The sequence below is a fragment of the Cenococcum geophilum genome (assembly GCF_001692895.1).
Source record: "Cenococcum geophilum 1.58 unplaced genomic scaffold K441scaffold_62, whole genome shotgun sequence".
Taxonomy (NCBI): Eukaryota; Fungi; Ascomycota; class Dothideomycetes; order Gloniales; family Gloniaceae; genus Cenococcum; species Cenococcum geophilum.
Window position 1 is genome coordinate 150,779 of NW_027137620.1, and position 20,511 is coordinate 171,289.

The window sequence follows — 20,511 nt, forward strand, 5'->3', positions numbered from 1 at the left end:
GGTTTATTTAATTTCCTCTCCTTCTATCTAAAGATTCTATACGGTTTTTAAGCAGGTACCTAAGTACGTAAAATCTATTTAGGGTCTTATATATTTAAAATAGTGAAGGTATTATTATAAAGTCCTATAGTAACTATAAGGGCTATAGGATAAAGAAAAGGGTTATAACTTTAATATATTTTATACGTTTTTCTATAAATAAAAGGAAAGTGAAATAGGGATACCTATAGTTAAGGCTTTTAATCCTCTCCCTTTCCGTAGATTATTATAATAAATATAGCTAGTACTATATAATCTCTAACTCGTACTATAAGTATCGTAATATCCTAGTAGAGTATTAATTTTAACTTAGTCGTATCTACGGCCGTAAAAGAGAATTCGTCCTTATTATCCTTACTATTATTTACATACGCACTTTTATATCTATTATTAAGCCTATTAATATCGTTATAAGGGCTAGCCTCTTCTATATTACTTCCTATAACCTTATTGACCTTCTTTATAGCCGCGTTAACTAGCGAGTATAGCTAAGACCCTATATAGGCGGTAAATAGTAATAGTAGAGTAAGGAGTATCCGCTATTCCTTATTAGTATATACCTAGGTATTAAATACCTAGTAGTAGTATAATACTTAAAGAAGGCCGTTAATTAATAATACTAGTTTACCCTATATTAATATATTAAAATTATATCCCTTCCTTAGGATTTTAATATACTATAGTACTTATATTAGTAAAAACGCTTTTAGTCTTTATAGAGGAAATCTATACGTTATTAATATCCTTTATTACGTCTTCTTCTATTAAGCTATTTATATATTCTTTAAATAGTAGCTTAAATACTCTCTAGTACTAGTAGAGACTAAATTTCTTCTATATATATAAGGGAAGTAATCTAAAACCTATTAAAAGAACGCTATATAATCTCGTGCTATTAAAGATTTTAAAAAGTTAGTAGGACTTTAGTTAATCTCTTTATAATACCTAATCGCTAATAAGTAGAATTTATAGGATAATAAATACTTAACTTATAGCTTTAATTTCCTCTATACTATGCCTATATTAGTTATAGTAGTATCTATAGGCTCTACTTTAACTAGACCTTATAGTATTAGCCTTTTACTAAGATTTTTATAATAATCGCCTACGTACTTAACCCTCTTTTATTAGGGTTACTTTCTTTAAACTTATATTATTATTATATAGGCCTAACTATAGGTAATAATATATTAGAAAAAGAGTGAGGATAAAAAGGAAGTAGAGAAGGGCGATAGAATAACATAGGGCTATAGATAGAAGGAGTATGGTAATTATAAATAAAACGGCGACAGAAGAGTAATAAAGTAGTTAAGGAGTAGTGTCGACCTAAATCAGATTATCTTGTCACCGACTTAGCTACCTACCCATTGACGTAGTCATTGACTCGGTCACCTACCCCGTCTTAACTTAGTCACCTACTCCTTATTTCCATTACCACTCCCTACCCCCCTTGTCTTTCCTATTTCCTATACCTTTCTTATATATATATAGAGGCTCTAGAGCCATATTTAATAAATAGAGTTCTTATTCTTTTCTTACAATCGACGCACGGACTACCGATTGACAAGTAGTAGAAAGTAATTAGAGCGTATAAAATAGAGGAGTAAAGATATACGCTAAAAGAATAAAATAAGAAAAGAGGTCTATAGTTTAGGTTAAGAGAGTTACGGTATTAAAATAGAGATAGGTAAGTCGTAAATAGCGGTAAATAAAGAAGAGGTAGGTTAGGTAAGAGGCTAACGTAAGTATTTATACCCTTTCTCTATAGTGCTGGTTAACCTTTAAGGACCCAAAGAGTAAGCGCTTTAATGGCCGCAGTATTCTAATATAGTAGGTTTTATAGGTAAGGTAGTAACTGGGGGAGTAAGGGCGGTAATAGGGGTAACACGCCAGGGTGGCAGGGGTTACGGGGTTCGACGTAGTGTTAGAGCCTTTAAAAGCAGCGTCTAAACTATCCGAATTTGGACGCTCTAATACTAAAACCCTAATTACAGGTAGTAAAATTAAATTAAGTTTATTATTAAGTTTAATTTTTTACTATAACATAGGCCAACGCCTGGAAGATTCGGGCAGCGCAACCAATGGCAGGTCCGAAACTAAGATGCATGCTCATTAACTCTCGAAAACTGCCTCGGAAGGCCCTTTCGAAGGCTTTGTCCCATGGATGTCTGCCAAAAATGACTGGGTCCGGGTTGAAATCCTTGATTTTCCTGATGACATCTTCCACCCGGCAATACTCCCCGAGGTGTATGCTCCAGTTCAGTGACTCACAGGCCTAACGCTTAACCACATTTGCTCAGCGCACTAAGAATTCCTGTCGAGAAGCGAGGGAACTGTATTAGGTGAAACCTTGGGCGGCCAAAAGATCAAAGGGGGCTAAGGCAGCCAGCAATGCATACCAATACAGGCAGACAACTAGGCAGACATCGCCTCATTGTGGAACTGTGGGGCACTAAAAAAAAAAATTTGTGTTTACCTAAACGACGGCAAACCATATTCCCCTCTTAAAATATCCTTTGAGAATACTACCAACCCGTCCCGAAACACCTTAAAGAAGTCCCCAAACACAAAGAACAACAATGGCCAAGAGGACTGCTCCAGCGCCAGCAATGAATCCCGTCACAAAGCTCTTCAGGCACGACAAGTGTTGCAAACGATGGTCGAAATTCGCCGACCACGAAGAGGAGCAAAAGTATTTCAAGAGCAGCACCACCGATGATCCAATCCTCCACCGACACATCTTCACCAATCGGAAATGGGTCACCGAATCGTTCACTATCCAGAGTCCAGCTATGAGAGCCCATCTCAAGGTCGCTCTCGCCAAGTACCAGGATTTCGACCTAGAGTTGGAGAAGTGGGCCTTCAAGTCCCCATTCAAGCCTATCTTACACCGCTGGGATCGTCTCAACGCGCTTTGCGAGGAGGCGACCGAGGCATCGAGCAAGGAGGCTATTGACCAGATGATGGAATTTCTCCGTCCCATCCTTGCTTCTTCTGTGGATGCCTTGGCCCGCACCAAGCGGACCGGGAAGGTCGTCTTCGATGATGTCTGGCAGATCTTTCCTCCTGGTGAATTCGCGGTAACCACCTTCTACGGCGTTGAGGCCGTCTGCCGCGTTACCAAGTATGAGAAGGTGCGTGAATCTCCGCACTGGGTTATCAGCCTAGAGTATGTCGACTGGAACGGTGAATGCTGCGGATATACCAGCACCAGGGTCACCATCGGGTATTTTGGAGGCCTGCGTCACGTCGTGTCCCTTCCAGTCTACCCACTTTCCTTCAACGAATCGGCAGCGGAGATCAGAACCCGGATTATCGAGCGAGGGCGCAAATTTGAGACCCTCCGTGGGTATCATTTCCAGACTTGTGTTGGAACTAAGATCCTCCTGGGGACTAAGCCAGAGGAGCGGCCGGTAATACTCCTGCTTGACCTAGCCAGATCGACTCATACTGACAAGATCAACATCGCAGGTGGCAGGCAGAGTCATCGTAGATGCCTATGGCTATTACCAAACTGAAAACATGGTGAAGCCTCAGCTGCGACAACTGGTACCCCCAGAAGAGGACGATGCCCAAGGTGACCCCTCAAGCGGAAACAGTTCTTCATCCGGCGAAGACAGTGATTGCGACGCGCCCGTGGCAGACAGCACGGATATGACAGCAGCCAAGTCTCTGAACAAAGCTATAGCTCGCTGCGAAGTCCTTGGCAGTCTCACCGATGATCAGTGTCTTCTTGCAACTCCGTGGCTAAGGGGACTAGACCTTAAGACCAAAGAATGGGGTACGAATTTAACGCTTTGAATTACCTAATGGCAGTACCCCCTTTTTGCTGATACAGTGAATAGCTCAATTCTGCGTCAGCGATCTTTCCCCAATTGTGTGGAACGACTCTGCCTTCAACCATCTGGTCCTTCCTGGTAGGGAGAAGGAGCTCGCCTGGGCATTTGTCGAGAACAAGGCTCTGGCTAGCAACCAGTTTGACGACTTCGTCCAGGATAAAGGTAGGCCGCAGTCGCTTCAACATGTTTTATCCCGTCCTCTGACTCGCCCTAGGCCGCGGCATCATTATCCTGATGTTTGGTCCGCCTGGTGTTGGCAAGACGTACACTGCCGAAGCAGGTAGGCTTTACTACGACTAAAATGCATGAATAGTATTGACTAAGCTCTCATTTAGTTGCTGAACGAGCTCGCGTCCCACTTTACGCCATAAGTGCGGGCACGCTCGGAACCCGGCCTAAGGAAGTCGAAGCGGCTCTCGACCGGGCTCTTGATCTGTGCAAGCTGTGGAACGCCATGCTGCTTCTCGATGAGGCGGATGTCTTCCTCGGTGCCCGTACCAACGTCGATCTCGCGAGAAACGAGCTTGTTGCTGGTAAGTGATGGAGTTCTCCACCCCTCCAACGAGAAGTAGGTATTTAACAACATTACCCAAGTCTTCCTCACCAAGCTCGAGTACTACCAAGGCATTTGCTTCCTCACTACGAACCGCATGTCGGCCCTCGACCACGCTTTCCAGTCTCGTGTCGACCTCTTCCTGCCATACGCGAATCTGACGGTCGCCGCACGGCGCCAGGTGTGGGAGAATTTCATTAACCGCGCCGGGCGTGACAAGTTTACCGTATCCGACGGCGACCTTGATGAGTTAGCCGAGGTCAAGCTCAACGGCCGCGAGATCAAGAACCTCATCAAGAGTGCACACCTCCTGAGCCTTAAGGGTACCGAAAAGATCGGCATGGATCGCCTGACGATGCTTGCTCAGAATCGTATGAAGGCTCTGTCTGCGTTGGCGGACCAGTGATGGGGGATATGTTTCTCTGGTTAAGCCGCGAAATTTCGCTTACAAGGTCTGTTCGAGATCCTCAAGCAGACACAATATATCACCAAAATGTGGGACATGTCTTACAAGTCGTGAAAATAAAACTTCAATTACCATCGTAACCGCGAACTCCATATACCAACACTTGCATATAATCTAGATCCCAATGTCCTCTTTAATTTCCCTTTCGCTAGGCGGGCTTAGAGGTCTTAGCATTAGCACCGGTGGTACTGGATGTGTGTTGAAGCAATAGAGCAAAGGAATGAGTTTAAACCGAGGTTAGTGAGCGTTTTAGCTTGTGGTGTATTTAACAGCAGAGAGTAGATCACTCGGTGCGCGGACGTGATGTCGTTGTGTGGGCCTGAAGGTTCAGTCAGTGCGCCTGTTGTCATATCAATTGTGAAGGAATATTCAAAGCCCCCCCCAACATTAGACAGGGGAGATTTGGCCAGTGAGAGACAGGACTTAACAGTGATTCAGTAATTCAGTCTATAATCAGCCGTGCTCAATTCAGTCACTTTCAACAAAACCGGGTCAAATTGAGCGACCCACCATAGTAAGCTGCCCTTTAAGCACATGGGCCCCATCGCTTCAACTTCTGGTTCGACAATGGGGGGGCGTCAATAAGGGGGGGCCATCGCTCTCAAAGTCCACTCCTGGCTGGTCGCTGACGACGAGGCCCGGCGCAAGCTGAGGGAGCCCGTCTTCGCGCCAAGGGGTTCTGTCAGCCACAGCTGGACCAGAGTGGCGCGTGTGGCCGTATCAGTCTCCCTTCCTAGTCCAATTTTCCTCCGCCATCTTCCACAATCTTCCCTTCGCCATCTCCACAATATCGTAGGGACGGCTTCCAATTTCATGCCAGTTGGCGGGCCTTATATCACAGACCTTTTCACGAATCTGTATCAAGGCCAGGCCATATCGTCGGACGGAGTGTCGGAGGCCAAGGCTAGAGACGTCGTGCGTTCGCGGTAGGTGTCTGCGAAAGCCACATCTGGCCGAACCGGTTGGTGCGGGCACAGAATGGGATGATGAGCAATAGCTTGTTTCAGCGTGTCGACGGTTTGTGCATCTGGTAGTCACACTGGAAGGTGTAAGTCAGCTGGAGCATGAGAGTCGGGACGTAGCAAACTTACCAGGACCCGGGCTTCAACCAACTGCGTTTTACACGATGTGCAATTCTGCCTTCTCGCCGGGCGGCAAAAGTTTCTTTCGTGGCGCCATGTTGATGACTCTGACCATTACGAGTTCGATGCTCGACCCCGCTCGCTCTCACGTGAGGGCCCAACTTTGTCTTCAGCCGCGCTTGCAAAAATCGACGATTGTTTACCTTCTTATTTACTGAATATCTTTACCGTTCTACGATGAAATGCCTCCAAAGCGTCTACACGATTGTAAGAGACGTAATGGGCAAATGACAAAGTATTAGAGTAGTAATATATCTTCAAAAATGGCCGATTTTTAGTGGTTGCGCACGTGCCAATATCGGCCGCTTATTTCTACGCTGTACAGACTCCATCCATATCGAGTCCACACCACCATACACTGCGTTCCACCGTGACATAATTTGCTCCGGCTCCTTTCTAGGCTAGCCTCGCTCGGCAAGAAACGACCGAGACCTTCTAGGTTGATGCAATCTGTATCAACCAGCGCGACATTGATGAATGGAATGACCAGGTCAAGATCGTGCAGAAAATATACGCCTCGACAAAATGTGTTCTTGTTTAGCTTGGAGAATCAGCCGATCACAGCGACTTAGCGATAGATTTCCTCAATGGACTGCTAGCTTTGCGCACTGCAGAAGAGCTTAACGCCCGGTACCGCGGTTGGCTTCAAGTTCCGTCCCGCAGATGCGATGGGGATGGCCGAGGCCTTGGGCTGGGACAGGCCCAGGGGTATTATTGCTATGCCGCTAACTTCGATCAGGTCTTCCTGCCACACGTCAAGCAAGCCATAAAGGAGCTTTTACACAGACTATTGGGGCAGAATATGGATTATCCAAGAAGTCCTGCTTGCCAGGAGGTTACTCATACTCTGTGGATCCAGGTCAGTGGAAGGGTTCATCCTCGAGGACTTCATTCACAAAATTTCGGAGGTACACTACGCATGCGGAAAGTTATGGGGTGGCTTGTCAAGTGAAGATTTGTAACCAATTTGGGTAAGAAGCCCGGAAAACGTCTGGCAATTGTGAGGACCTTACCGCAGTGCCCGCAATGGCCTCCAAGTTTTGTTAAATTTATAGGAAAGGAAATGGAAATTGACTTTTCCAACAATGATTCAGCAAATGGGCAGAGATCGCCTCAGATCGCACTAAATTTGCAGTCGGGCCCTTGAATAACAAGGCCACCGATTACGAACATTATACACACTTACTAGAGGCAGTAAAAAAGTAGGTACGCAATGGGGACAAGCGCTGTCAGCTATACAATTGACTGCGGCAGGTGCCGAGGTATCTGTCACTCGTCCGCCAATAAGCTCCATCATTTGCATGCGTTCACGGAACATGCGCATTCGTTAAAATAGCACCGCGCAGCCCCTGGAGCGTGGTGATTCGCATGGCAATACAAGGATAGTATATTTGAAGTGAGCCAGGAAGTCCGTTGTGGCTGAGGTTCCAGTATCGTAGACGCTAGTCTTGATACGGCTTCGGATAAGCACAACAGCATGATCTCGGACAACGCTCCACTTAACGAACCTGAAGTCCTTCAGCCATCGGACTTCTTGGGTGAGAACTATACCGTTTACTATGTTTCAAATGGGTATTGTAGTTGCAGGAGTCCGTGAGGACGGTCTCCTGAGGCATACTGCTTGGTCTGTTTATGACTGGAAGATTCTCTCTAAAATCCCAAAACTTCTCCAGCCATTACCTCTCTCATTCTTCATCCTCTGTTTCCGTACAATCGTTCACTACCCAAGTAAAACACCAAGTCACCTGAAACAACTAGCCTTAACACAATGGGCATCAAACTTTACATCGCGGCCGCCGCTTCGGTGGCCCTGGCGGCCATGTTCTTTTACAAACTTATGACACACCGACGCATGTTCAGGAACCTGCCCGGTCCTCCTCACCACTGGCTTTTCGGCCACCTGCCCATCATGGGTAAAATCGCTGCTTCTCTGCCACCAGATGCAAATCCTCAGGCATACGCCCACTACATCAGGAAAGAATACAGGCTCGGCGAGTTTTTCTACCTTGATCTGTGGCCGTTGACCGAGTCCCAACTCGTTTGCTGTGACCCCGAAATTGCTGCCTACATCACTCAAGTCAAGAACTTCGATAAGGGTGCCATGATCTCCAAATTCATGGAGCCGCTTGTTGGCAAGAAATCGGTAGTCGCTCTCAATGGCGCCGAATGGAAGATGGTCCGTCGCGTGCTCAACCCAGGTTTCGCAACATCCGCCCTACAGCAACACATCCCCAACATCGTGAATGACGCCTGCATCTTCGCCGGAATCCTGGAGGAGCACGCTAAGAAGGGAGATGTCTTCCCCATGGAGGAGCACGTTGCACGTGTCATTATCAATATCATGTGCCGCGTCGCGCTAGACATTGACTGCAAGGCACAGACTGAAGACCACCCGCTCACTGCAGGAATCCGCATGCAGGCTGATCTCCAGCCTGTTGCGCTCTTGGCCCGTTATCTGCCAGACCCCAACCCCTACCGCCGCTGGCTTCGCGCCCGGAATACCAAGAGAATCAACAACCTCATCGTTCAGATCGTTCAGGACCGTATCAATAAGCCAGAAGCTGTCACTCCTGATGGCAAGAAGGTCAAGAAGCATCACTTCGTCGATCTCGCACTCGAGGCATTCAACGAGCAGAACGGCGATGGAAAAGTCACAGGCATCAGCCCGCAATTCTTAGAGATGATGACCAGCCAGATCAAGTCCGTCATTTTCGCAGGCCACGACTCCTCTGCAAACACCGTCTGCTACGTTTTCCACGAGCTCAGCCGTCACCCTGAAATCCTTGCGAAGGTCCGTGCTGAGCACGATGAGATTCTTGGCACGGATATCGACAAGGCTGCGGACATCATCAAGGCCAACCCTGCTCTTTTGAACAAGATGGATTACACCCTAGCCGTCATCAAGGAGACTCTCCGCAAATGGCCACCGATAGCCGGATCCTACCGATTTGGTAGCAAAGAGTAAGCTTATTTCAACGTCCGCGTTTCTGCTTGGAAACTAATTTGATATCGCAGACACCCTGTTTCACACAATGGCAACACCTACCCCACCTACCCATTCGCATGCTACGTCAATGACTACGCGATTATGCGCAGTGAGGAGGTGTTCCCCGAGCCTCTGGCCTTCAAGCCAGAGCGCTTCCTTGTACCTGACGGCCATCCTTTGGCAGTACCAAAGAACGCCTGGCGTCCGTTTGAGAAAGGGCCACGGTTCTGCGTTGGTGAAGCCATGGCACTGATCCAAACCAAGGTTCTCCTGGTCATGGTTCTGCGAAAATTCGACATCACTGCAGCCTATGAGCACCCCGGACCAGAGATGGAGGGTGAGCGCATGTATCAGACTCTGCATGTTACGGCCAAGCCAAAAGACTCCATGCCGGCCAGGGTGTCTTTCCGCAAATAAGCAATTGAGTGGGGTGAGCGGGTAGAATTTTGGGTGTGCGGCTGTGGCGTATGGAATCTTTGCAATTTGGTGTAAATCTGTAGAGTATGCTTAAAGTCATAGAACGGAATAGATGATATTTTCGGCGTTTACCAATATTTCAATTGATTTACCGTGAAAAAAAACCCATTGAGCCATAAAATGCATTATTGTGCTTATCCCTTGCAACGCCGACTTGCGTCCATCTGTTATCGATAAGAATCGACCAATAGAATCAGTCAAATCAAAATCATCAATGTGGAAAGGATTAAAATTAGGTAGCGGCCAGGCTTCGGGGAGGGGTTCTTTTGCGACGCAATTTGGTTAAACATTATATTTAGTCGGCTCAACAAAGTCTATATCGTTAGAAGTACGTTCGGAAGGCATGGTTGATCGTAACATAGACATTGTACGCGTTGTTTTGATTTGGTGTTCTCGCACGGACCATTTGCAGATGGACGCCGGCGTTGCAAGGGATAAGTCCTGTAACGCCGTGATAAGTCTCCTAATGCCACGAGTGACCCCATTTGATTCTAGAATTGCCTTAGTAATAGTATTCAATTCCGCGAAGTTGCCGCAATTTAGCCTCTCGTTAGTTGCTGTTAGAAACTAGTGTATGTTCCTAATTGGGAGGTTTAGATAAGCTTTGAAACCTAGTCGGAGTGCAACATGGCGGTGTGACCAGTGTTTAAGCTTGTCTAGCGCCATGGCGCAAGCATTTCAGCCCTCCAGAACCACAAAAGACACAGAAGCAGTTAGTTCGAACACGCGGGGTCGGCGAGTCGGCGTCTATTAAGGCTTGAGGCTCCAGAATAAGCCCCGGTTGACGGACGGAGGCTTGGCGTGAGAGGATCAAGTCCCACTCCGGCGCTCTCGTGTAATACTAACTTCCAGCGTTCGAGAACATCTCCACTAGATCATCATACGATTGATAGGCGAGCTACGTCAGTCCGGCACCAAATGCTCGGAAGGTATTGAAACCGACAAAGGGCTGATGGTCAGCTATGTGTACAGTATGGTCAACACTCAGGATGGGACTTCGGAATCGTGACTTCCTACCTCCTACAGAATCGGTGGTACGGTGACTACACACCGACTTCGGATTCTCTATCTTTTGTATGAGAAAGTCGATCCGTAGACTGTAGTTTCCCTCACGGCGTCCGCACAATGGTGAAATCGAATCACGGGGTGACCCAAGCCAAGTAAAGTCCACTCTTTACGGCGGAGAATTGAAGCTTTTTGCTCCTACCGGGCCAAACCATCAGCACCCACCTCTTACAATTGCCCGTAAGAGGTCATTAACGGTCCTTTCGTCACCGCCGCTTGCCGATCTTTATGGTATACCGTATGATACTAGCCACACCATCACGGCGCCAGATCAACCGAAGAAGCGTTCGGCGTAAGGATAGACAGAGATGAGGAGGCCTATGCTCAGCCTGAGACACAAGCGAATAGTGCTTTCTTGCCCGGTAAGGTCTATTGGTTGTGGTCCATGCAGGGTTACCGGATGAGCTGAGAGCACCCAAGTCCGGTATATAACATCTTGAGAGAGCAATCTTGAGAAACCAGACAAAACAAGATCTGCAATATTAACAGCCTCACCATCTCAACCATCTTCGTCGCCAGTATCATCAGCATCATCAACATCATCGAAATATTCAAGCACATCAACATCAGCATCCAAATCAAAACGAAAATCACCAGCATCATGTCCAAGGAAATTGCTCAGACCGCTGTCACAGCTCTTTCCAAGAAGCAACCGAGATTCTTCGTGGTAAGTGGTTCCCAATCTGCACAGGATCGAGCTGGTAGAATGTAGCACTGTTTCTCAAGCTCCCTTGCTCTTTATTTGGAACACACATTGACGCAATACTCGCAGGTTGGCTTGCCACGAACTTGCACTACTAGTATTAGGGCTGCTCTCCTAGAACTCGGCATTGGACCATGCCATCACCTACTCGATCCCATGTTCCAGTTTGATCGCATTGCTAAGAGCGCTAAGCTTCTTAAGGAAGAGAACAAGGAGAGGCGTCAACAGATGCTACGGGAACTATTCGATGGATACGAAGCGGGCCTCGAAATGCCTGTTAGCGCATGCGTTGATGATCTAGTTGAGATGTATCCGGATGCAAAGGTGAGGTTCTGCGTCAGTGGCGTGCGGATACGCGGGGGATGCAATGCTGCAGATCTCCGTGATCTGTGCTCTTCTGAATCCGAAACTGCGGATCTCTAAAAGCACCTGCTAACCCTGTCATCTTGAAACAGTTCATCCTCTCTTACCGTGAGAACCCCGACGTCTGGCTCAAATCTTATGAGGGCATGGGCCTTGACGTGCGAGGGTGGCTGTACCGCGCCATCGTGTACTTCATGCCCGGCGCGTGCTCCTCTAGCGATCTCCTACGGAACTGGACTGCCAAATACCACAGGCGATTTGGTATTCCCGACAAACCATGCTCTGAGCTCTTCTATACCCACAACAACTGGGTTCGCCAGGTAGTGCCCAAGCACAAGCTGCTTGAGTTCCATCCAAAGATGGGCTGGGCTCCTCTTTGCAAGTTCGTTGGCAAAGATGTCCGGATGGTGGGCAATCGCCCCTTCCCAAGACTCAACGAGAAGGGCTACATCGCCAAGGTCAAGCATCTATCCATGTTCCTCGGAATCAGCTTCTACACCATCTGCTGCTTCGTTCTCTACTTCGCATTCATGTTCTTGAAAAACATGGATACCACCACTTGGAACGTGAAGAGCGTGAATGTCCAAGGCATGTACATCAACCAAACTAGGAACCTGGAGGGGATGTGTGGCGGTCTCGAGTTCGGTGGTAGCCAAGGAAACTATTCGGCACCGGCTACAGGCTACTTGGCTGGTATTGGTGTTGAAAAAGGCTCTGCCGTAATGCAGTGAGCTAGGTGCAGTGAGCTAGGCGCAGTGGTGTTGTGGTGAGATGAAGTGAGGCTGAAGTCTAATTACGCGACCACGGACATCTAAGCGAATCATGGCGGAGCGGACTTTTATTCTTGCATGTTCATTCTTTCGGCATTCTCTTTTATGTACTTAGACTTGGGGCACTGGAGGCGGCGAATGGTGTTCCTTTTATTTACTTTTCTGTTGGTTTTACGTTTGTAAAAGAAATGGTCATGTTTTTCCCAGTAATTTTCAGTTCGATTTGCAATTTTGAAGTCGCGCATATTCAAGTACATGTCATATCTGTATGCAACCACTGCCTCGCAGCTCTCCGCTTGGAGAAGCGTTTCAAGGATTATTAGGGTCACTATTTATAGAGTTCCGTGATGTTGTGATTTCAGAATGTTTTCCTAGGAATTAGAGTTCACAGCCTTTTGTGGACTAGAGTGGCTAGCTCCGATTAAGACTTGCGCCTTCTATCTACATCTGCTTCGCCTCCGATTCATTCATATCTTACTACAGCATCAACAGTGTTATCCTGATCTGTCGGGATTATCCCTTAACCCGTTTGGGCGAGTAGATGAAGATTAAGCTTTTATATCAATTTGCTATGAAATCAAAAGCTTTATATTCCTGAGTACGGGCACCAGATCTGGCTAATATGCATGTTAGGGACCATTAAATTAGTTCCCGGAGAGCTGTGTGGGTTTGGGATGAAGTACTCCGTAAGCCTTAGAAGCGCTCCGGAATGGGTGATACCGGGGAGTTTGTCTTAATTTCTCTATCATCTAAAGCCGCTCATGACGTCATAGCTAAGATATCAAGAAATATACGTACACCTTAATAGCGTATACGAAGCGTTTCACAACTTCGCTAACTTGAAATTTCATTCGGAGAATATATCGATACTCTAGGTGTTTTACGGTACATCCCCATTTCTGTGCAGTGATCTATTTGGATCGGAGTGGAGCGGATTTGAAGCCAGGTCCACTCCATCCACCAAATATTCAATTTGAAGCCAGGAGCGCCACGGAGCTCCAGTGTAGTTATTGACCCGAGGTACGAGTGGTCTATATATTCGGGTTGGGGGGTCCTGGAATTTAAACTCCCGCCAAGCCAGCTTCTGATTGGTTAGAAAGCCGGCTTCTCATTGGTTAGAAAAAAAGTTGCGTGCGGTAAGTTGTGGCAGAATCCACGTGACGAATATTAAAATATTATGAATATTAAAATATCCTACCAAGGTAGTATTACGCCTTCCTTTTTATTAATACCTTTATTAATACTAATATATATATTATAAATATGGCAGATCCTACTGTAATTAAGTGTAGCAAGTGCTATATCTATAAGCCCCGCCTTAACTTTATCAAAGACGGCCCTTTAAAGAAGATTTTAAAGCTGTGCCAGTTATATTAGTTAAAGGCGCGTCTTCCCTATATATTACTTCTACTTCTACTTACTTTTCTAGGCCTCTAAATATAGTTTAAATAAGCGAAGAGCTTTTATAGAGTTAGGTTCTACTACTAAGAATTATCCTGTAAGGCGCTAGTAAACTACTCCACCTAAAAACAATACTGAGAACGCCTTCCTGCCTTACGGCCAGAATAGTTAAAATACCCCTAAAATGGCTTAACGACGGAAAACAATTAGGGTAATATAACGGGAGCACCGTATTTTTAATTAGTGGGGTAAAGCTTACTTACCTACTCCTCCGCTATATACTATAGATAAAGCTCTATATAGTAGAAGAGACACTTTAGATGGCCTAAATGCGTCCTTATTAGAACTAGCTCCTATACCTACTTTACCGCCAATACCTACCCTACCTTTAATACCTACTCTACTACTAATACCACCTTCCTTACAGTAAGCTCCCTTATAGTAGGCTCCCTTATAGCAGGCTCCCTTACAGCAGGCTCCCTTATAGTAGGCTCCCTTATAGTAGGCTCCCTTATAGCAAGCTCCCTTACGGTAGGCTCCCTTACGGCAAGCTCCCTTATAGTAAGCTCTATCGCGGCAAGCTCTAACTACGGCTACACCACTACCCGTTTTAGCTGTTAATTAGGAGCGAATTAAGAAGTTTAGGAGTATACTACAGGCTAAATATATAGAGATGTGCAGTTGTTATAAGGAGTGGTAGTTCTAAATAGGCCTAGCTACGGAGGGTAATAATATAGGTATATACAAAGCCTGCATTAAGGACGCCAATATACTTAAATATTTAACCCTTCCTTCCCTATTTGGTAAAAGTAATAAGCTTAATCTAGGGCCTGTTCCTGGCTTCTTACCTATACTTATCGCGGTGGAGAAGCTTCTAATTACGCGCGTATACGTTTATCTATAAGTTATGCGTATACGTGGCCAGTAACATCGCTATACTAGTTACGTTTGCTACTTTGGCCAGAATATACTAAAGACTTAAAGGTAGCTACTACGGCTACCTACTAAACTTAATATACTAGTCGTAAGGCCTACGGCAGTAGAGGGTAGCAAATACCTAAGTTAATGGTTTACTAAGCGGTATACTATAAGGCACTCTGCTATATTACTATAGCTTTACTTTCTAAAGGTTAATTATCCTAATTATCGCGACGTTAAAATATGTAGCACCTAGCTTACCAGCTTACCTAAAAATAGCTCTATATTAGATTAGCTACCTTATATTAATAAGTTAGAGTCTAATTCTAGTAGCCTAACGGCTTACCCTACTGCTCCTATATAACGTCCTGCTATTAATCCTCTACCTGCTAAGCTTAGCACTAATATACTAGATAGCGAATTTAATAATAACGTACTAGATACTTTGGTTCCTAATTTAGTTCCTAACCTTAATAAATTAGAGCTTTTAGGTTGCGAGGTTTAATACTAATAAGACCTATAAGCGGGCCTAGAGGTTCCTACTATGTGATAAACACCTCTCTCTAAGCAATTGGCTAGTTTTATTATGCGCGGCGCCTTTCCTACTCTATTTCCTTATGGTAAAGCCGATTTTAACATGCCACAAAGCCGTACGGTTACCCTAGCTGCGTACGCCAAGCATATGCTTAAGTATTAGGACGGTCGGTTTGGCCGCCACCCCTTATTTCGCTACTACGTGTTTAATTAGATTATAAGAGAGTAAGCCCTTAACGCTACCCGCTTCCTCTACAGCCAATTAAATATAAATAGTCTGTCTTTAGATAAGCTTAGTAATCTTATAAATAACAATAGGGGTAGCTAGTTGCTAAATAAGATTGTATAGCATATATGGAACCTTAAGGGCACTAGACCTTACTAGAGGCAGAAGAGAAATAAGCTTACGGCTTATACTAAGAATATTAAGAGCAGGTCTCTATTCTTTACACTTAGCGCTACTAATTTACATTAGTATAATCTATACTCTTATATACCTCTATTTAACGAATATAAGGCTACTAATAAGGCTTAGCGCTACCAGATTACTTCTTAAAATCTTAATAATAATCCGCATATTGCTGCTTATTAGCTATATTACCGCTTTAATCTATTTAGGAAGCACGTGCTTATAGGTCTATTTAATAGCACTAACTTTTAGTCCTAATTTAAGTAGTAGGTATAAGGTAGCGGCTATATATATAGCTTCTTATAGAGTTTAACAGCCCTAAGGCTAGATCCGTTAGCTAGTAAATTAAGGGCGGCTTTTACTAAGTACTAGACTACTTTTATATCTATAATAAATCCTAATTAATCTAGGCCTCCCAATCTCTAATATCCTTCTGCTCTTAGCTATAAAGAATAGCTTAATACTAGTAAGCTTCTTACTACCTACCTTAATTAATTTTAACAGCACCGCAATTGCACCAAATCTTACTGCTTAAGATTAAAGAAAGGCTCCACTAGAGTAAAGGAGTGCCGCTTCTATTTTCCACGCTCTTTTTATAATAAGGCCGCTGTATTAAAGGATTAAAATCCATATTACTAGACGTTTTATCTATAGCGTAATAATAAGCTTCTTAATAGTTATAACGTAGCTATAATATTAGCGTAGATGGCGAATATTAATACATCACCCGCTATAAGCGTATTAATAATAGTTAACTATATAGGCAAATATTGCAGTAAGGAAGAGAAGAAGTTAACTTCCTACTAGGAGCTACTCTAATTAGTATAGCCGCACGCCAATAGCCTTTATGCCTTTAGTTTGGTTGTGGCTAGGTTTATAAATAAACTTATTACTAAATGCAATTGGTTAGCGTAAGAGGTATACTATTTACTTTTTAATATTCCCCTTTGCAAAGGCTCTAGGAATATAGTAACTTTAAACTACTACTAGGAGGACGATTAAAGCGCTATATATAAGCTTAATAATAGGCAATTAAGAGGGTGTGGGCTGTCTAACTATAAGAAATATAAGCGCCGTCTAGATAGGGTAGAGGACATTACTTTCCTTAATTTTCTACTCTATTTTAATTACTCTGCTTATAAGCGTTAGCTAAGAGTAAGGCCTTAAGTTATATCATACTTTCCGCGATATAACGGCGATCGTTCCTATCTATAGTATTCTAAGTTCTACCGTATAAAGCTTATTCTTTATTACCTATAGAGGGAGTATAAGGAAGTGGCTACTTATACTAATAGATTCGGGGCCCCTAATTATATGGCTTCTTATTAGGCTTGCGTTAACTCTTATTAGCACCCACCTAACTACTTCTATAATTAGAAACTAGAGGAAGGTCGCGAAACTGCTAATAATATTAATAAGTTTAAGGGCGATTTCGCAGATAACTTAGAGCTATACTAGTCCTTTAAGGCCCTATATACCCGCGTTTAAAATACTAATAGAGTTAAAATTAAGGATCCTAATAGGCTTAGTAATAGGGAGCTTAATTATAACTACGACTAGAGTATATATTGGGGTACGTACCCGCAGCTTAATAAAAGGACTTATTAGCAGGAAGTACGGTTACAGCCTCTACTGTTAAGCCGCCTATTCTAAATAGCAACCCCGTCCTCCTTATAACTAGGTTAGTGTTATATCTATAACGCTATAGTTAATTACTATAGGCAGATTTAAGTGGGCCTTGGCCCCCCTCTACTGCGGATTAACGTTAATGGAGAGGCAGGAACCGGTAAATTGCATTTTATTACTGTCCTCTCTACTATACTCTGTAATATAGTAAGGGCTAATAGCAAGCCATTGCTATTAGCTCGAGCTGCCCCTACTAGGATAGCTACCTTTAGTATTAACGGCAGAACTATATATAATCTATTAAGGTTGCTAGTAAACCATCCGTTTAACAAATTGCCTACTACTAGTCTTACGCCTCTATAATAAGCTTTTAAGGATATTTACTATCTTATCCTTAACGAGAAATCTATAATTAGGCAAGTACATCTAGCCTAGATTAATTACCGCCTCTATTAAATCTACCCTACGCGTAACAATAACTACTTTAGAGGCTTAAACATCTTACTAGTAGGCGATTTTTATTAGCTTCCCCCTATAGGTTAGGCGGCCTTATACAGCAATTTACCTGCTAGGCTGTTAGAGCTAGCCAGCTATAGAAAGGAAGCCTATAAGGCAATTAACTAAACAGCTATCCTAGATTAAGTTATGTGGCAGGGTGGTAATAACGCTAAGAGCTCTATATTTAGGACCGCCCTTATAGAGCTATATAGTGATTCTATAAGTAATTTAACCTAAAAGCTTCTTTTAACTAGGTATAAGCAGGGCCTATCTACTAATAAGGTTACGGGCTTTAATAATATAATTTGGCTATATAGCACACGTGCTGCTATAGGTAAGTATAATACTATTCGGCTTTGTAACCTTTTACAGCCAGTAGTGGCTATTAAGTTAGTTAATACTAGTATAGGTACGCGGAAAGTTACTTCTAATTAGTACAATACTATAGAGAATCTAGCCCTATGTATTAGCGCGAAAGTAATACTAATATAAAATATCTGGGTTAAACTAGGCTTAGTAAACAGTACTACTAGTATAGTTAAAGATGTCGTATAGAAGGGACACGCGGATATTAAAAAGGATTAGCCTTAGTTACTACTAATTACGGTAGATAGGTATAATGGACTTACTCTATTTACTTAGCAGGATAGTAAGAAAGTCATCCTTATATTTTCCGTACTTTATAAATAAGAGGGTATAAAAGGCTCTTACTTACGGCGTTAATTTCTAATTACTCTAGCTTTTGCTCTTACTGTATATAAAAGCTAGGGCCTAATACTTAACTAGGTAGTTTTAGATATTAAGGAAAAGGATAAAATAGCTAGGCTAACTTATATAGCAATCTTACGAGTTAAAAAGCTTTTAGGGCTTATATTTGAACGTAGGTTCAATATAAAACGATTTTAGTTATCTATAAGTAAGACTAAAGAGGTATAATAAGAAGATTTTGTACGGAGGTAGTAGCAACTACTTATAAACAACTTTTCCTAATTAGGAAATCATATACTGGCTTAGAGGTAAGTAGAGAATATAGTATTTGTCTTAGTTTCCTAACTTTTAAATAGCTTAACCGCGAAATTTAATTTTCTAAATTTTAACCCCCCTATCTATTTTACCTTCTTACCGCTTTTAGGGCTATTAGGTATACATATAATAGTATATAGGGAGAATTAGTAGTATTGCCAGATTAATATTGCTGCTGTCTGTAGCGTTAATTAATTTTTAAAAATTTTTAAGTTTTTTTTAAAGGGCGGAAATGTCGCTTATATAAGGAGTTACGTAACCTCCGAGAATATATACTACTTAGGACCGTATATTAGCAGCCACGACTTCTTTATACTATAGTTAAGATTTTATATATACCGCACCTGGAGCTGCTTAAAATAACTATTACTTATAGATCTGCTAATTTATAAATTAAAAATTAGACGTAGTTAGAGCTATTAGTAGGGGTTATTAATCGCGCTCCCTATAATAAAATCCAACTAATAAACAAACTAATAAATTAAATTAAAAGTTCGGAACGTCTAAATAAGGTTCTGCTAAGACGCTAGCTAAACCCTAACCTAGACTTTTCCTAACCTATTAAATTTTAAAAATAATAACCTCTACCAAATTAAAAATTAACCTTATCCTTAATAAGCCATCTAATTGGATTTAATAGTTCTTTATTATCTAAAATATAGCCAAAACTAATAAGGTATAGCAGTATATCGACCTATCTAAGAAGAAAGATAATCTTCTAAAGTTAGAACTACCAAGTTGGCCTATACTAAGGGATATACTATCTATAGCTATATTAATAGCAAAGCTAGACTTAAACTAGCTTACTACCTATAACTAGCTCTACGCTAAATATAAGGACGATTTACGCGTATACTAGAAGTAAAAACAGGCTATAAACGATATTAATAACTACATTGTTTGCACCATATTGGTAGCCTACCTTTTACTTATTAATAGCCTTAGTAGTTAGTTACATTAAATATTTAAGGCGTCTCTACTACTGTAGTAGCCACTGTAGTAATAGAGACACCCCGTATTTTAGTAAGCAATTAAGCCTATTTTATATGAGAATCTTATGCTATTAGTACTTACTAAATCACGTACTTATAGGGCCTCCTCCTATCTATAAATACTCCCTCCTCTATACCTTCCTTTCTTCTTTTTTCTTCTTCCTTATAAGAGCTAGAGGTGCTCTAATACCTCTCCCTAGTCCCTACTAAGGGATCTATTAGTTAATATAGCAATATAGATAGCATCGGATAATAAAGCGGGCGAGAGAGGATAGGAAGGACGGAGGAGCCTCCGGTATATATTAGTCGAGCAATGTTACTAGCTATATTATAGCTGCCTAATCTCCTATACTCGCAGGCCTTCTCCCGTCTATAAATACTCCCTCCTTTATACCTTCCTTTCTTCTTTTCTTCTTCCTTATAAGAGCTAGAGGTGCTTTAATACCTTTCCCTAGTCCCTACTAAGGGATCTATTAGTTAATATAGCGATATAAACAGCATTTAATAAGGAGACGGGTAAGAGCGGAGATAGGAAGGATAGAGGGGCGTCCAGTAGGTATTAGTTAAGTAACGTTAATATCTATATTATAGCTGCCTAATCTCCTATGCTTATAGGCCTCCTCTCGTCTATAAATACTCCCTTCTTTATACCTTTCTCTCTTCTTTTCTTCTTCCTTATAAGAGCTAGAGGTGCTCTAATACCCCTC

General features: G+C 43.1%; 3 protein-coding genes across 3 annotated transcripts; all 3 read left to right on the plus strand.

Annotated features, from left to right (window-relative positions):
- Positions 1-2,648: 2,648 nt before the first annotated feature.
- On the plus strand, positions 2,649-4,837 carry K441DRAFT_586354 (P-loop containing nucleoside triphosphate hydrolase protein; the record flags this gene model as incomplete). The annotated part of the gene is made up of 6 exons (XM_067644627.1): positions 2,649-3,452; positions 3,511-3,820; positions 3,885-4,040; positions 4,093-4,158; positions 4,214-4,411; positions 4,473-4,837. The coding sequence occupies 6 exons, from the start codon at positions 2,649-2,651 to the stop codon at positions 4,835-4,837; spliced, it is 1,899 nt and encodes a 632-aa protein (XP_067498369.1).
- Positions 4,838-7,807: 2,970 nt separating this feature from the next.
- Positions 7,808-9,442, plus strand: K441DRAFT_586242 (cytochrome P450; the record flags this gene model as incomplete). Its single annotated transcript, XM_067644623.1, has 2 exons — positions 7,808-9,000; positions 9,055-9,442. The coding sequence occupies 2 exons, from the start codon at positions 7,808-7,810 to the stop codon at positions 9,440-9,442; spliced, it is 1,581 nt and encodes a 526-aa protein (XP_067498370.1).
- A 1,474-nt stretch (positions 9,443-10,916) lies between these two features.
- Positions 10,917-12,750, plus strand: K441DRAFT_620391 (uncharacterized protein). The gene is made up of 3 exons (XM_067645926.1): positions 10,917-11,234; positions 11,340-11,594; positions 11,726-12,750. Exons 1-3 carry the CDS (start codon positions 11,169-11,171, stop codon positions 12,362-12,364), a joined length of 960 nt encoding a protein of 319 aa, XP_067498371.1. The 5' UTR covers positions 10,917-11,168; the 3' UTR covers positions 12,365-12,750.
- The last annotated feature ends 7,761 nt before the right edge of the window (positions 12,751-20,511 follow it).

Bases quoted from the DNA above. Each gene is read 5' to 3' on its own strand.
- K441DRAFT_620391 (XM_067645926.1), top strand. From the start codon at position 11,169: ATGTCCAAGGAAATTGCTCAGACCGCTGTCACAGCTCTTTCCAAGAAG. The intron at 11,235-11,339 runs GTAAGTGGTTCC...CAATACTCGCAG, and splicing joins AGCAACCGAGATTCTTCGTG to GTTGGCTTGCCACGAACTTG. The intron at 11,595-11,725 runs GTGAGGTTCTGC...ATCTTGAAACAG, and splicing joins AGATGTATCCGGATGCAAAG to TTCATCCTCTCTTACCGTGA.